The sequence below is a fragment of the Pterocles gutturalis genome, unplaced genomic scaffold (genome assembly GCF_000699245.1).
Source record: "Pterocles gutturalis isolate BGI_N339 unplaced genomic scaffold, ASM69924v1 scaffold43136, whole genome shotgun sequence".
NCBI lineage: Eukaryota > Metazoa > Chordata > Aves > Pterocliformes > Pteroclidae > Pterocles > Pterocles gutturalis.
In genome coordinates, this window is record NW_010099337.1 from 6,538 (window position 1) to 22,633 (window position 16,096).

General features: G+C 38.2%; 1 protein-coding gene across 1 annotated transcript; it reads right to left on the minus strand.

Annotated features, from left to right (window-relative positions):
* Positions 1-2,751: 2,751 nt before the first annotated feature.
* On the minus strand, positions 2,752-16,092 carry SLC30A4 (solute carrier family 30 (zinc transporter), member 4; the record flags this gene model as incomplete). The annotated part of the gene is made up of 7 exons (XM_010076030.1): positions 2,752-2,906; positions 3,556-3,690; positions 4,747-4,852; positions 5,165-5,414; positions 5,667-5,820; positions 11,079-11,225; positions 16,083-16,092. Coding segments are annotated over 7 exons (957 nt in total), but the record flags the coding sequence as incomplete, so codon positions are not given.
* Between the last annotated feature and the right edge of the window lie 4 nt (positions 16,093-16,096).

Genomic DNA, 16,096 nt, shown 5'->3' on the forward strand with positions numbered 1-16,096 from the left:
ATTAAACATAGCAGTGCCAGGGAACCTGAATAATTTATGAAGAATAAGAAAAGGATTAGAGGTAGGCCACACAGATATAAATTTCCATGTGAGTATAGTTAGACCTTAAAACAGGGAATGTACTCTTCAGAGTCTTCCAGAGATAGATGCATTAGTTCTTTTATTCTTGATTCTCATTTCATCTTCTGTTGCTTTTTCTCTGAACTCCTTCCAGTCTGTAGGCCTTGATAACAAGGGCTCCTCAAGGGTGAATGTAGTAGGGTTTGAAGAATGTTTTGCCAGTTGATTTATGGCTGCTCCTTCACCATGCTTTGTCAGCTTATGTTTTCTAAAGTACAATTATTGCTCTGGAAATAACAAGACTTAAGTTGTTCTGACTGAAGAGGGAGACATAATTAATTCTATGTATAGCATCTCCAAACTGAGGTAAGCTTGAGTGTTCAGACACTTCAAAAAACAACTGCTGTGAGAATCCAAGAGGATGACAAGAGACAGCAATACAAGTAAATATTTTATAAGACAACAATGTGAAGTTTAATAATTGATTAAAAACCCACAATAAAGCAACACACTTCTGCTTTTTTCTTCAATTAAACAAATGTGTAGTAAATTATTTAAAAACTCCAAATACAATACATGTCTACTATACTTCAACTTCTAATTACATCGACTGTAAACCCCAATTTTAATTAAAACCTATTTGAGTATTAGTATGTGCAAAATACCTGCTGTTTGTTTGTGGTAATTTTTTTTGCAGTAAGTTTGTAAGGATAGGATGAACATTTTTCATGAACTGTGATATGGCTTAATTAACAACAGTATTTGTATTGGAGCATTAACTTCCCGAGTACAGTGCTACATTGCCTCTGAGCTGTACGTGTTCCCATGCTGTACTCAAGTGTTCCCATTTCTTACCAGAACAGATGCAAACATAATCCAGTGTTATGTACACTTTGCCCATATTAATACTGTGCTGTCAGTTTTCACCAATAAAAATTCATCATGTGACCCCTACCTCAAAAAAGGAGAGGAAAAGAAGCCAAGATTGTTACCACCAATTGCAGGTATAAATCAGCCTGATGAATATGTGAAAAGCTAGCAAGTTTCAAAACAAACCATAGCTTAAGTATTCACAGCTGAATATCACCACATCCATTACTGGGCAAAAATTTTCCTTTGTGATCCACACAGAGAACAACTACTGATGTCAGTGGAAGTTCTGCATAAAGATCAAAGTACAGAATAAGGAAAAAATATTTGAAGCCAAGTTCTTCCCATCTTCTGAGCTTTGCAGGTCATATTCTTATTGCCCTTAGCTCCTTCAATGCAAATGACTTCAGAAGCAGGCGTAAATCTGAGCTTGGAGGTGTATGATAGCTTAGTGTCGGGTTTTACTATCCTGTGTACGTTCAAAGTACAGAGATTCCATCATGAGGCCAAGTAATTCAGTTTTGTGGACTTTGAGGTGTTCAGATGAATAAATAGTCAAACTGCCTCATCCCTCTATAAAAAAGAAAAGGCCTTTCTAACTCTGGAGGTTATGATATTGTTGTCCAACACAATATAATGATATTGTTGTCCAGCACTACTAGGTTACTGAGCTTGCTAGGATTTTGCTTTATTCGTAAAGCTAAGTCGTGGGGACTGCTATTGCAGCGGAATTCCTGTCAGGATGCCGCCATGCTGTGCTCAAAGCAAAGATGAAAAGATCAGAGATCTGTGACTGAGAGAATAGTGCGTATGTAAAACTTCTGCTCCCCGCTTTCATGTTAGATGCCTGTATTTTGCACATTTGTAGATTGTGTTTGAGAGTATCCCCACGTCAAGCATAGTTTCCTTCATTTGACTTTTCTTTTAAGACAAAACCATTATGGAAAAATGTTCAATTACAGGACATTTATTAATTATAATTAGAATGCATGCTAATCAACTGGCCTTTTAATGTGAATCAAATGTTTGCTTAGACATTCAAGATTATTAATAATAAATTTATCTTACAAGTCAAAAGTTTGTAAAATAAATAACCTGTTTCTAATGTATAAACCCTATTCTAAAATACATTAAAGATAACTGATCGCTTAAAAGACTTTGGGTCCAGTGTTGGGTCTCTAGTTAAATACCGGAAGTCTAGGCAAGGATCTTCCTGTCTGAATCTCCAAATGCCCAGATTAAAGCTAACTTTCTAGTCTGGGTACAGTAAATTCTGTATTTTGCCATGTCTCCAAAGGGACAGTTTCCAAAAGAATCCAACTAGTGCTGTATGCATTATAGTTTAAGATACTGTATGAAAATTACTATTGCAAAAATATTGTATAATGAATTCAGGAATCATGACATATTATGGAACCCTGCCATTATCAGCATTGGAGACTTTAATTGAAATACTGAATACTTGATGCTCCATTTGGAGTGCAGGTACTTTGTGGTACATAGTTATTAAAGGACAACATTGGACTGTAATTTGTGAGGTATCTGCAGAGTCACGTTGCAGTTTGTAAACAATGATCTGAAAACAGCTTTGTCTCAACATCATAATAAACTGAATAAATCAGTATAAGGGAGAGAGTGTAATACATGTTCTGTAGGGCAACCACTGCACTTCTCGCAGCACCAGTTCTCCCTGCTGCGTGTCACATGGTACAAATCCACATATTAATGGTTTCTGTTTCATCATTTTAATTTTTCATTTATTGCTCTCAGTCTTTGACTACAAGATAAAGAATAAGGCAGCAGTTCCCAAAACACATGAAATTAGGCACTGGAACTCTGACAACTTGCGCAGGTTTTGGTCATTTCCTGTTTGTAACTCTGAAGCTGGACAGAGCACTTGTACATTCCAAATGTGTTCAGCAGCAGTTGTCGGGCCTTGGATTGAACTTCCTCCCATTTAGATGAACTACCAGGAACTGGAATCAATAAAATAATTAATAGAGCTCACTCCTCAAGAAACCTGGACAATCCAAATTTATCACAGTATTATCAACTAGACTAATTTTTGTTCACATTCATTTATTAATTCAAGATTGTACTGTGGTCACTATATACTCTCTATATATTATTCTACACCTTTACATCTATATCCTCTAACTAGAATCACATCTTGATAAAATTGTGTGTGTTAGACACCACCCCCGAAAAAATTGAGCTGCCTTACTAAGAATGGTACTGTTAGATGTCTAAATCAGCCCATGTTTTGGCAAAACATATTTATTTCTTGTGTCAGATTGTTCCACAGTAGAACTTCACCCTGTTTTTCCCTAGACAAAATAAGGGAATTTCTGAGGAAAACTTCTTTTTTTTTCCCCTCTCCCTCCCCCTCTTACCCAGAGAATCCATATTGGATGTTGCAGTATAAACATATATTTGCACCGTTTTCATTTACACTGTGTCTTTCTGAGCAAATGGGTTCTATACCTTGCTGTACAAAACCACAGTTAGATTTTTTTCCCCCAGAATGATATTTCCTGGTTCAGCTTAAATAAGCATATGAAGAGAACATGGGTTTGTTTTCCTACACTTAGATTTCATTTAGAATTACGCTATACAGCAGCTTACCTAGTTGCAAGTGGACTATGGCAGTTGTTTTTCCTGCAGTGAGAGACCAAATATTTAAATCTTCTATAGAATAAACATCTTCAATTTTCATCAAGTCTTCCTTAATGCGATCCACATTTAAGTGCCTTGGAACCCCTGTGATACCAAACATGAGATAAAATTAATTCTGTCTTCTGCAAACTCTCAGTGGCCTTTAAAATGTCATGACAGATCTCAATGTCAAAAGAGTTTATAATTTGTGCTGTTGGAAGTGAAACATCTGGAATTTGATATACCACTAGGTTGTCTTATCTGTTTTCTTCAGCTAAATCTTAGCTGTTGCCTTGGAGCTAATTGAGGTTTCTTAAGCAAATTCCACCATTTTTCCTTCTCAGTGAACTTCCATTTTGTTAGAATTTTTTTCCCTCCTAAATGACAGCAAAAGCACTTGACATTGAAGATTTTGAGGTGCTTGATTTAACCTCATAACATAATAAAAGTAAAGTCAGTAATAGCTCACATGAGACAGCTAGGAAGGTGCGGCTAAAACCTGGGATTTTTCTTCCATCCTTAACATTTTCACTTTCCTAAGGTACTAGATCAAGCGGTAATAGTTGTCATGTTAGTTATAATAATGCAAAGAATATTGCTGGCATCTTTCCCTCTAAGTCACCACGAGATAAGATTCTTCAGCTTATGTTCAGTTTTTTCTTTGCCTTTTTTTTTTTTTTCTTCTTCCTTTTTACACCACTTCTTACTTGTAGCTTCCCCTATGGTTAATAGTGGAAGCACGCAAGTAATAGAACAGCACTTGTGCAAAAGGGGAAGACAGGACAGGGGTGAACTGCCTGTCCAGCCGTTTGGCCTAAGCTTTCTTCCTCCTTTTACGTGCATTCACAGTCACTTGAATTTTACAAGTAATTACTGTGAAAGCGTAGAACTAAGTCTGAGCAAACATTCACTTAGTTTAGCTGATAGACACTGCAGACACACTAGAAAGTTCTGTACATTTCACTGCAGAAGTCAAAAACACCAAAAGACTGCTGCAACTTAGATGAGCCATCACGAACCAGCAGACTAGAGCAGCAGCAGGATAAACAGGTCTCCAGACACAATCCACTTTGTTAGAAATGGTGATCACAATGTCAGAAAAGTGCCAGTGCTCACTGGTGTTTGATATGTAAAGTACTGCAGATGGTGCACAGATCTTACCTTCCAGAATAATAACTCCTGTGTCACACAGAATTCGAACTGTTGTCAAAACCACCAGAATGGAGAATACATATGTACATATAGGATCAGCAATCTTGTATTCTGGCTGCAAGGGAAGTTCCAAAGTGTTAAAGGATGTATGCGAATAAGCTCACTTATGTGACTCAGAAAATGCAGTTCCTTCTAGCTCCAACTTTCATGAACATCTCTTTTTGTTTGAATAGTTACAAAATACATAATGGAGATAGTCTTTGCTTATTTCGTGTGAATGTATGAAGCTTATAGTAGAATATCACGAAGTTGCTTGGTTTTAGGGGTGTTTTAATAATAATAAAAAGGTCCCTTTTTAATTTAATCACCAGAGTTGAAATTAAGAAAAAAAAAATCTACCATGCCTCAGAGACTAGCCATTCCTTACCTTAAAGCGTATGATGTATGCAGCTACGAGCACACCGATACTTTGTACCAGGTCCCCAAGGGCATGTACAAATGCTGCTCTCACGGCAAGGCTGCTGTGTCCATGGCTACTGCTGTGTCCATGGCTACTGCTGTGTCCATGGCTACTGCTGTGGGTAGCGTTTGGAGAGTTCAACTGAGGTACGTGAGAGTGAGGGTGGGAATGGGAGTGGGAGTGAAGGTGGCCAGATTGATTCAGCAAAAAACCCATTCTGAAAGTGAAAGAAGAAAAACACTCCAAGAAATAGGCTTGGTGAATGTGTTTTTGTTGATTTTTTCTTTTTCTTTACTTTTAAACCAAATAATTGAAAAAGTAATACTCGGTATTATTTCTTGTCTCATTTGTGAAAATGAAGAGGTCCAGCAAAATTACATCCCATGAGAAAGTTACAGGCCATGAATTAATTAGCAGCTTATTCAGAAATACATTTATGAGTGTTAATGGAGAGAAAAGGAGATCTTACATTAAGTTAACTGCAACACCAACAGCTGCTGTAATCAGCATGATATCGCCATTTATTTCATAGTCCATATGGATAGTTCTTTGAACAGCTTCATACAAGAGGAATGCCATCAGGATATAGACCAGCAATACACTAATGATGGCTGACAATACTTCTGCAAACAGAAAGGAAACAACATTACAAAAGTGAGTCTCAGATCTATTTCTGTTTCCAAATTAGAGTGTGGACAGAGCCTTAATTATTTTAACTCTTTTATGTGTATTATAACCCTAATGCACAACTAACAAGTTGTGCAGTAAATAAAACTTGTAAAATAGGATTAACAAATGAAGTTTGTTCTAATCAACTCCTTCACACTTCCCAGTCTGTATATCCCTTAAATTATGTTTTCTCTGAAAAATTCTGCACGAGTTATGACTGTGACGTCTTCAGACAACCCAGAACTTCTGCCTGAGAAGTCACAGACAAAGGCCCTGTTCAGGGGAGAAGATGGGTGATTTCAAACATCACCAGCCCACCTGCAGATATAAGAAAGTTTGATTTCAAGTGTCCACAATATTAATCTGGATTTAGAAATTACTTTTATATATCCTTTTGTATTTAGGATTGAGAAAAATGATGAAAATATTGAGCGACTGATCAGTACAAACTTGTCAGACATATTCTCCTAAGCTTCTTGACCTATGTGTACATACATACCTTTTATGAAGGAGTGCTTAATGTAAGCTTCTGTATTGCTGTAGTATGCTGTTTTAACATTATCTAATGTTTACCAAATACTATTATTTCACAGAAGTAAGAGTATTATGACTAACATTTTGGTGTAGGAATTTTCTTTGATCAGCAGGGACTTTAAAAAGTGCATATATATCTAAATAAAGAGAAAATCAGGAAGTTAAAAAATGTCCTGATGTTTCATTGTCTTGCACTTTCTGCTGTCGTTTACATCTGTGGAAAGCAGTTACAGCTCTCTACAAGGTTCCTGCTGTTCTGATGTGAGGTTAATAGGCCTAAATATTTTATAGGTCTGGACTATAGTGTCTGCCTCAGTACCCAAGTGATGAAATTGGGCTGGTAATTGCATATGAAACCTGTGGAGGATAAGTCCAAGCTACAGTTTTAAGGTTCTACTATAAATAATATAGGTATTTCCAAATAAGTCACTAGATTCCTTTTAACATAAACATACATTTACCCTCTAGCTTCATATTCTGAAAATGATTGCCCTGTTCCAGCTGAAACAAAAGAAAAAAAAAGGCAAGATACCTGACCAAGAAAATGCTGGCCCAGTTAAAAAACTGTCTCAGTTATAAGCCAGTTAATACAGGGCTTTACAAAAAGCACTGGGAAAACCTTAATGCTAGCGCCATTGTATTGCATGTAAATCCGCAGCCATGCCTGAGTAATCTGTAATCATTGTGCGTAATGCTCATTACTGTCACTTGACAGATGGATCACTGGGATCTTAGCCTTCCTGTGTGAATTCAAAGATCAGAGATGGAATTAATTTACTTGGAATTGTAATGGTTGTTCTTCCCCCTTGTTCCACACATTGCCCTGATTTATTCCCCAGTAAGGGCATAATTCTGCTCTTGGCAGTATCCTAGCTCTAAGAAAATTGATCTGAGAATTGCCTCACTTCTCCCTCTGCTTTGACTCTCTCAGTGTGTAGTACAACTTTGGTTACCACAGAAGGTGTCATTTCTAACCCAAAACTGCCTTAAATTTATTTATTGAATATTACAGTAAAAACCATGCAGCTATATAAGCATTTTAATATCACCAAAATCACTTGATCCATACACTGAATTGTTAACATCGTTATGGGAGAAGAAACTCACACCAACGCATTCAGCTGTTCGGCAGTGTGTCAGTGCCTGGATGAGTACCAGCACTGCCAAACAGTAACAAGGCTCTGAAAAGACAACTGTCACAATCTCAGATGATTTCAGAGCAACGTAAAAATCCTGGAAATATCCATGCAAATAGTAGTGTTCTTTACAAAGTGGGCAGGTTATTCAGGGCAATAGCCTTAAAAAAAATAATACATTGCTTAGAAGGTTTTCCAGAATGCTTTTTTAAAAATCCGTGAAGCTATAGCACGTTAGCACTTACCAGAGAAATAGCGTATTGTGGTTTTACAATTTAAAACCATGTTTTCTGCAACGGAAACCAGTGTTTTCCTTGCAGTTTCTTTCACAGAGTCATTGTCATGTCAGCCTTGTAGATTTGAGCTAAGATCTTTCACTTCTTGTGAAATTAACTATGCACTGTTTCAGTGGACTGACTGATTCTGTCATTACTAACATTGTCTCTGCAGCAATGGAAAAATGCCAGATTCCATATCTATCCTTAAATCTGCTCAGTGTCTTGCTGAGAAGGAGGTATCTCCACTTGGTGGTGAAACAGAACTATTTTTGGCTTCAAGAATATAATCCTTTTTAGACATGACTGGAACTTCCATTATTTTGTCTTTATTTTTCTAACCCATTCCTGCATCTGTCAGCTTCCTTTTCACCACTGAAAATGGAATAAAACTGAAGATGGAGCATACATATTATGTATTCAAAGAGAATTCAAATAAATGAAAACTAGTGCTAATTTCCTTCTGGAATTTGACTAGGCAACTAATAGGTCTGTTGTCTCTACAATGCTGTGTTTATGGGAACGAGTTTGAAAATTCATTGTTCTGCAAACAGAAGTGATAATGAGCACCAGAAACATTGTTCATTAGAATGTTTTCATGCTTACTGTATGCATAGATTAACTTAATGCCAAGCAGGTCAGGGATGAGGTAGTTCTTGCACATATTCCCAGCTTTAAACAAACGTTACACATTTTTTTTCTGTGACAGATGCTCAATCTGTACCCCATTTTTAACATTCTGTCATGTTTTAACATCTCTCTCATTAAATTCAAGCTATCACTGAGCTCATATTATTTGCTGACAAGCTTTTTACATATAGGTTTTTTTGGAAAAATGTGTTACAGCAAGGATATACCCTAGAAGCAGCTTTGTTCCATTGCCAGCATTCACTGATGTGAGAAACTGGGCCCTCAGGCCACAGCGTTCAGACTGGGTGCCTAAAATCAGGCAAATAAATTCCAGAAATGTGATTTCAGAAAACTGTGTATAGTCATTTTGAACCATCGCATTTTCTGTACTTGCAGAGTCTAGATCAAGATTTGGGGGTCTCTTGCGGGGCCTTTACAAACTTCCCCTTCTTTACTGCAGCTACAAAAACTCTTTCTCCTCCCCAGACTCTAGTCCTCTTCCTCCTAGAGAGAAAACTGCGTTGCTCCTCCTCACACAGAATGCTTGAGGTGGAAAGGAACCCCTGGAAACCGTGTAGTCCTGCTCAAAGTGGGGTCAACTACAGCAGGGTGCTCAGGGCTGTGTCCAGCTGGGTTTTGAGTACTTTCAACTGTAGAGAGCCCGCAACCTGTTCTAGTGTTTGACCACCTATTGCCACTGGGCAGCAGAAAGCAAGTAACTGCTGCAGAACTGAGAAGCTGCTCTCTGTCTTCTCCAAGGAGAAGATGGTGGGCAATACAGACTAATTCTATGGGCCAGCTTTGGCCCATGGGCCACCATTGGATCAGTCTGGCCAGTATTTTTCTTGGAAGTAAAATGGGGGGCAGTGGGGGAAGATACAGAAAGTGAGGTGGCAGAAATCCTCAGGGCTTTGTGTTTGCAAAGTGCTATGGAGCCCTCAATTTAATTGAAAGTGATTGAAGATTTACAGAACTAAGATTTTAGTGGTTAAATGAGTTTCTTTTCTTAAGATTAACTTCTGTTTTAAGCTAAGCCATGGCATGTTCAATGTATCTACTGTTTGGTTTTAGAAAAGTTACGAAGCCATATAAACTCCTCGCATTATTTTTAAATGGGGGTAAAGTATGTATAGATGCTAGCAAACATCCTTCTGGAGAGTCTGAGCAAATGCCAGGGGCATACCTACAAGGTCAGGTTTCAGTATTAGGGGAGCTCCTATCACAAAATTAAAACTTCTTGAAAGAAAAGTTTGTAATGGGAAATACTGGCAGTGTTAATGCTTTCTTTCTAAAGCCCCAAAGATCTTTACTAGTGTACATTCATGCTTTAGTGACTAACTGATGACAAATGACTAGGAGTGATGGAGTTGTTGAATTCTACTGCTGTTCTAGCAGCCAAAATAAAAATTGCAAGTAATGACTACACAAGAGTTTTGAAATTCCTTGAAAATATATATGCTATAGACCATGTAGAGCAGAGGTAGCTAACTGTGACACTACAATGATCTATTTAATGAAGAATAAAGGTTGAAGCTTCTGTTAAAATGTCTACAAGACCTGCAGCTGTATATTATGACTTATTATATCCAGTTAGCAACCACATGAAAACACTCTTTATCATCATTACATTTCCAAACATGAAGTAATGAATCCTAAAAATACTCTTCCAGGGTTCAGTACATAATTCTGTTTATAATTCTTTTTACAGACACCTAAAATGGGCAGAGGTTAAATAACCTACTGTATTGCAAACCATGGGACATTTTGACCTCTGCTTTGTGTGGTTTGGGGAGTGCAAGAGGAATAGGGATTTACGTGGCTTCTGGCAGGGCAAAGCTCTCTGATAATATGCTTGCCAGAACTTTTTATTATGGATTAAGATGTCATTTTTCACATAAAATAGGACTTTTTTCCTCTGTCATAATTCTACGGAAGTTAAAGGGACTTCGTAAATCCTGGGCACTGGCAATAATCTGTTGTGAACAACTGACTGACGTGTTCAGCTTCTGCACCAAGCTCCTCAGTGTGTGACACAAGCAGTGAGTGACCAAAGAATGTGTCTCTTCTGCTCAACAGCCTCGATTCCAAAGCACAAAGGTGTGCAGGGGCCTGACCTAATGCAACAGCCCAATAACCATGGATGCTGCATATCCAGCCTTGTTCTTGCTGGGGACAGCTTCCCTCCTCTGAACCCTTTTTAAACTTTTTAAGCCATGGTTCATTTGTAGGAAGTCATACTTACTTGCCATGTATACAATTCCTCAGCCTTCCTATTTAAGATGGAAGATGAATCAAGCATTCAGAATGGAACTCTGAATCTGGAAAGTCCTAGTTCAACAGAGATGGAGAGACTCATCCTGCTCCCAGGGAGTGAAACTCTGCCATCACACTTCACTTCTGGATGAGGTTTAAATTTTTAAAAATTATTTCTTTATTGTTTATTCCCTTGTGGCAATACAACCTATGTAGTGCATCTACAGTGTCCAGTGAAAGGACATTAGTCAGGGTGTTAAACATACAGCAACTTTTAGGTTTGTTGCTCCTTTGTTTCTGGTTACCTATTCTTCTCTAATTACCTGATCTTTACAATTGTTGCTTACAATACTCTGTTAATAGCAAAAGCTGATATCTACATACCTAAGCGATGAAATCCAAAAGTGAACCTCTTTGTGGGAGATTTTGCAGACAGCCAGAGAGCAAGCAGGGTCAAAATAATACCGCTAAGGTCAGTTAACATATGAAGTGCATCTGTCATAATTGCTAGACTGTTAGCAACATATCCACCTGAAAACAAAGTTGGAAAAGTCAGGACATACAACATTAATGATTCCAGATAATATCCTCTTGGCACAGCTTACAGTTATTTATTTTTGGAACAGTGCATTAAGTGCATGAGAGCCCTTCTTGTAATTGCTAAACAGGTTGGGGTTTTTTGCCATTGCAATCAAAATGCAATGCTATAATTTAAAGCTACCATAGTTACAAGTGCAGTGAAGTGTGCTTTCTATTAAGAGTAACACAGAAAGGATTCATTCCTGTTATTCTCACAGAGACTACTTGCATCGTAATGTTTGCAAGATCAGGCCCAAAACAGTTTTGTATCTTTTCTCTGTATATTACTGCATATGTGTTTAATCAGCTGATCCCTCACATTGAACTACATTTTGACATTATGGAAAAGGGACAGAAATCCAGTGACTCAATGGCAAGGAAATTTACCCTGCGCCCTTTTTATTACGTTATATTTTAACCTTCATTATTCCCTGTCCTGGCAGGGGTGTGTGAGTTCTGCCAATATATATTGCAGATAATAACTTCCACTTGCACAGCATTTTTCTTTGTTATTTATTACCATAATTTTTTTCTCATAATTATGAGCCGCACTGAGACAAATAACCTCAGATCAAAAGTTAATATCCTTGTTCCAATTCAATTGCTAATGCTACTATCAGATGGGTGAGAGATTTAAACAATGCGCCTCTCTCTTAAGCATCCCTTATCCAAAGGGGAATCAAGGGCAGGCTGCGTTGTCTTCCGTATGCATGAAGGTAAGCCCTTTTCTCAGAAAAGATCACATCTTTAGTGTCAGCTCAGCTGTGATTTAGTTTCTGTTTTTACCTTGAGACTGTCATTCAGCCTGTAAATTCTACTGAGCCAAAGCATGCAGCTGGTGTGCCATTTGGCAGGCTTGAGGCTCCAACTAACATTTTGAGCAAGTTATTGTCATATCCACCATTAAAACTGTCTTAGTGAAGAAGCTGACCATGAGGGATAGCAAAGGGAAATTCACAACTGGCTGATTGCTTTCAAGGCAATAAAATGTGCATGTGTGCATGGCTGCAGAAAGAGCTACACTCTCCTCACCTGCCAAACACGAGTGGCATGGCTGATAGTGTAGTATTGCGTGTACCGTGGGTAACGACGAAATATACCCCATTTCAAAAGTTCCTTTCCTCCATCCTCCCTTCTTCAGTTGTTCATAAGTTTCTAAGTCAAATTCTTCTGAGGCTGAAATTTTCCAAAGGCCGTCACAGCTCAAAAATAATTATTTTTTAAGATTTATCAGTTCAGCAGCTTTTTTGAGTAAAATTGGTTATGCCTTTCCTTTCTGAATTAATTTGTATTCTTACATAATTTTTAAAAATTACTTAGAAATGTGTAACTCAGCCTTTTTTATAGTCCACACAGAAGAAACAATTTATATCTAAGGACATCCAATTCAGTAGTTTACATGTATGATTGCTTAAGGTATGTATGTTTATTCACATATATTAATTTTGAGAATCACTTCGGTCTAAAATGAGTCAATTCTATTCCAGCTAGTCGCTCACCTTTAGAGACTTTAAAAATAAAATGTTAAAGAAGGAATTCAGGTACTAAAGCTAATCGTAATGCAGCATGTGGATTAAGAAAACGTAACTGAGATTTATGAAATTCTGAAATCAAAGGTTCTCTGTTTCCAAAGGTATCGGTTCATTGCTTGGTTAAAGGTACTGCCTAAGGGCTGTTTAAATGCAATTGGCAGCTTGGAAAAAAGAGACATAACCTTTACAAATAGACAGACAGCTTGATGGCTCACTGCTGTTTCCAGTGACCCATGAAGGACAGCAGTCCTCCTCATGGATGATCAATTAGAAATCTCTAAACATAGCTGAAAACGTCAAACCCCTGTCAGAAGAGCTAACTAGGACTTGGCGTATGTTTCTCATTTCTTGATGCAAAATGGTTCCCACGAAGTGTAAGTTGTTATCTTATCTGACTTTTACAATGACTGTTTATCAGATTAAACAACGAGCACTGAGATGGGCTGGGGTAATGAGCTTGGCTATACTTTAGAAAAGATATGCCAATGAAGATTTCTCAAAAAAGCTGCTGAAACAATATTCCCTTCTTGACATTGGTAACAGCAGAAAGATTTTTAATGAACAAATTAATTATTTGATAGTCTTCTTCCTTTTTCTCAGAAACTCAAATCTTTCAAAGATCATAGAAAGAAGTGATTTTAAATGTCCTATATGATCAAAGTTTCACAAATACCTGAGCTACAGATCAATTCAAGAAGTTCCAAAAATTGAAACCAAGCAGGCAGAACACAATACAGGGCTGGAGTAAATTAAACAGGACCCTGGACCTGAGGCCTCCATCTTTAATTACTCATTCTGCTGCTGATTACTTGCCCTATGGTAAGTCATTCAGGTCAAGATCCACAGAAGTACAGAGATACGCAAGTCCTCTGTTTAGTCTCTGGAACTTGGATGCCTGAATATTTAATGGGTCTGGCCCTTAGTGCTGTCTGCCTCAGTGCCCAACTAATGACACAGGGCTGGTAACAGTACACGTAAACCTGAGGAGGATGAGCCCACGCTCAGTACTAATGCTTTGTACAGACAAATTCGTCACCCTGAGCTGAGCTTGCAGAAGTCCTAGCTGTAAGGGAGAAACAGATGATGTGACAGTGATGACGGAGTATTTTTACTCTCGACACCTATTATTTCTAGAGCTCTCTCCACACTGGCTATGGAGAGGTCTGCGATAGCGTGAATTGGATCTGAACCCCCCAACAGATGACTTCAGCATCAAGCTGCCAACAGCTCAGACATATTACTCAGTAAGGAGCCCTTCAAATGAACTAAATTCAGGATATGTCAGAACTCTGATATGAAGACGATCAAATAAAATCAGTCATGTTAAAGGATGTCTGTGTCTGAGATGTAACGCTATGTTGCTTATCAAATTCACCTGAATTCATGCTGAACCAAGATCTCAGCCAGAGAAAAAATAGATCCAGAGGGCAAATGGGGGCATTCAACCAGATCCCTGCAACAGGTTTGATGTGAAGTGCCTTATCCGTGATGAGCTAATGTATTGTGGCAGTGTTATTAACAACTAACCACACACTGAGCAATGCTGAAGGACAAAACCACTTTTTTCTATTAATTCCTGAAATAAGGCCCCAAATAAAACCAATGCAGCTATAGCCAGTATTCTGGTGTCTTTTCTATGTATGTGGGACAAACTGTATTATTTATACTCAAGCAATTATTTTGCTCCTTATCAGTCTTGTAGAAGTTTCTGTCTTAAAGATACAATTCACAACTGTCCTAGGATAAGTGATCCGAGAGCACGAGCTCACTTCGCATGAGCAAACATCAGATCTTCAGTCATTACTGACCAGATTTGCATAGGCAAGGAGGAGGCTGGACATCTCATGTTACTATACCCGAGGCATCTCCTTTACTTCCAGAAAGCTGTGACTTGATTTCTTTTTTTTTTCCCAGTTGAGTTATGGTCAGTAATTCATCTGATTAGCCTGATTAAGACTTCTATGTTAAAATGAAAGCAATTAAAAAGCCATTAATTGTTATAGTAGCTGAAGTGACCTGGCTCAACATGCACATCAAGGTACTGGCACTGTGTCACGCTCCCCACTACTTCAAATCAGGGGAGAGTGGCTGAGAGAGTTTAAGCATTCTTCAGGAGGCTGAGTAGCACCAAGCAGGCACTTGGGCTGAATGGCATGGACGTATCCAAGAGACAGATGGTAACAGGACACTGATAGTACATTGAGAAGTGAACAGAGGTTAAAAGATAAATACTATGCTTTGCCATTATCTAATTAATAGCTCATTTGGGGACCTTAAGGGACCTTAATTTAAATGTAATAAATGTCATTTTATTTCAAGCCTATGCCACTGTAGCCGATTAAATAAAGCACTGTCATTTTATAGAGACAGCTGTTTAATGCACAGGTTCCCTTCAACCTGAACAGCAAACGATAGCATGCCTTTATCAGGGAGCAATAAAAGCTGAACTTGAGCACCAGAGTCATTCTTCTGACCAATGACAATCAGACCCTTATATAGGAACGAATTTCCAGGTGAAAACCCACCATACTTCTGCCAAGTACTAGCAAACAGAAACCACAAAAAATGTTATCAAACTACTTGGTATTCTTATGTGTTGTAATGGGAAATGTTAAAATACCTATTATTTTAATTGACTTTGCTGGTAAGATTTAGGTCTGGATGGAGCATATATGCTAGTTCAGAGCACAGCAGGACACATCAGGAAGTTGTCAGGAGAGTGGCTACTTCCCTGGATTGTTACTGATAGCTCAGGATTTGCCTTTTCAGTTGTAACAGGGTGCATTGCTGTATCTGGTGAATGAGAACAAATACCCCCAATATCAGTTTTGTTGTTATGGTAAATGTCACACCTAACTGTATTTCCCTCTTCTCTTGTTGCAAACACATCAAGATTTTATGGCAGCGATTAAAAAATAGAGGATTAAATTGTTCAGCCTATTATATTTATGCCTCCAAGAAAATGAGATTTTCCACCTTGCTAAAAGTACCTTACAAACTTTCAAAACAGGAGAAATACAAAGCTGTTAGACATACAAAAAAATGTGTATTTTATGCCGTTTGGGGGGGGATTGATGAGATTCACCTAAGGGAAGCTGCCAATTCCTCTTTCTTTTCCTGCATGGAAAATACAGGTGGACTTTGCTCTTTCTCACTCTGTGAACTCGCAGCTGCTCTCTCTAAATGACAGGTGGTTTCTCTTAGTAAATATTTAAAACCAAGGCCGGAGCAGCGTAACAGGCTGTGAGACACCCCGGCCAGAGAGACCCCGACTCACCTATGAGCTCCCCT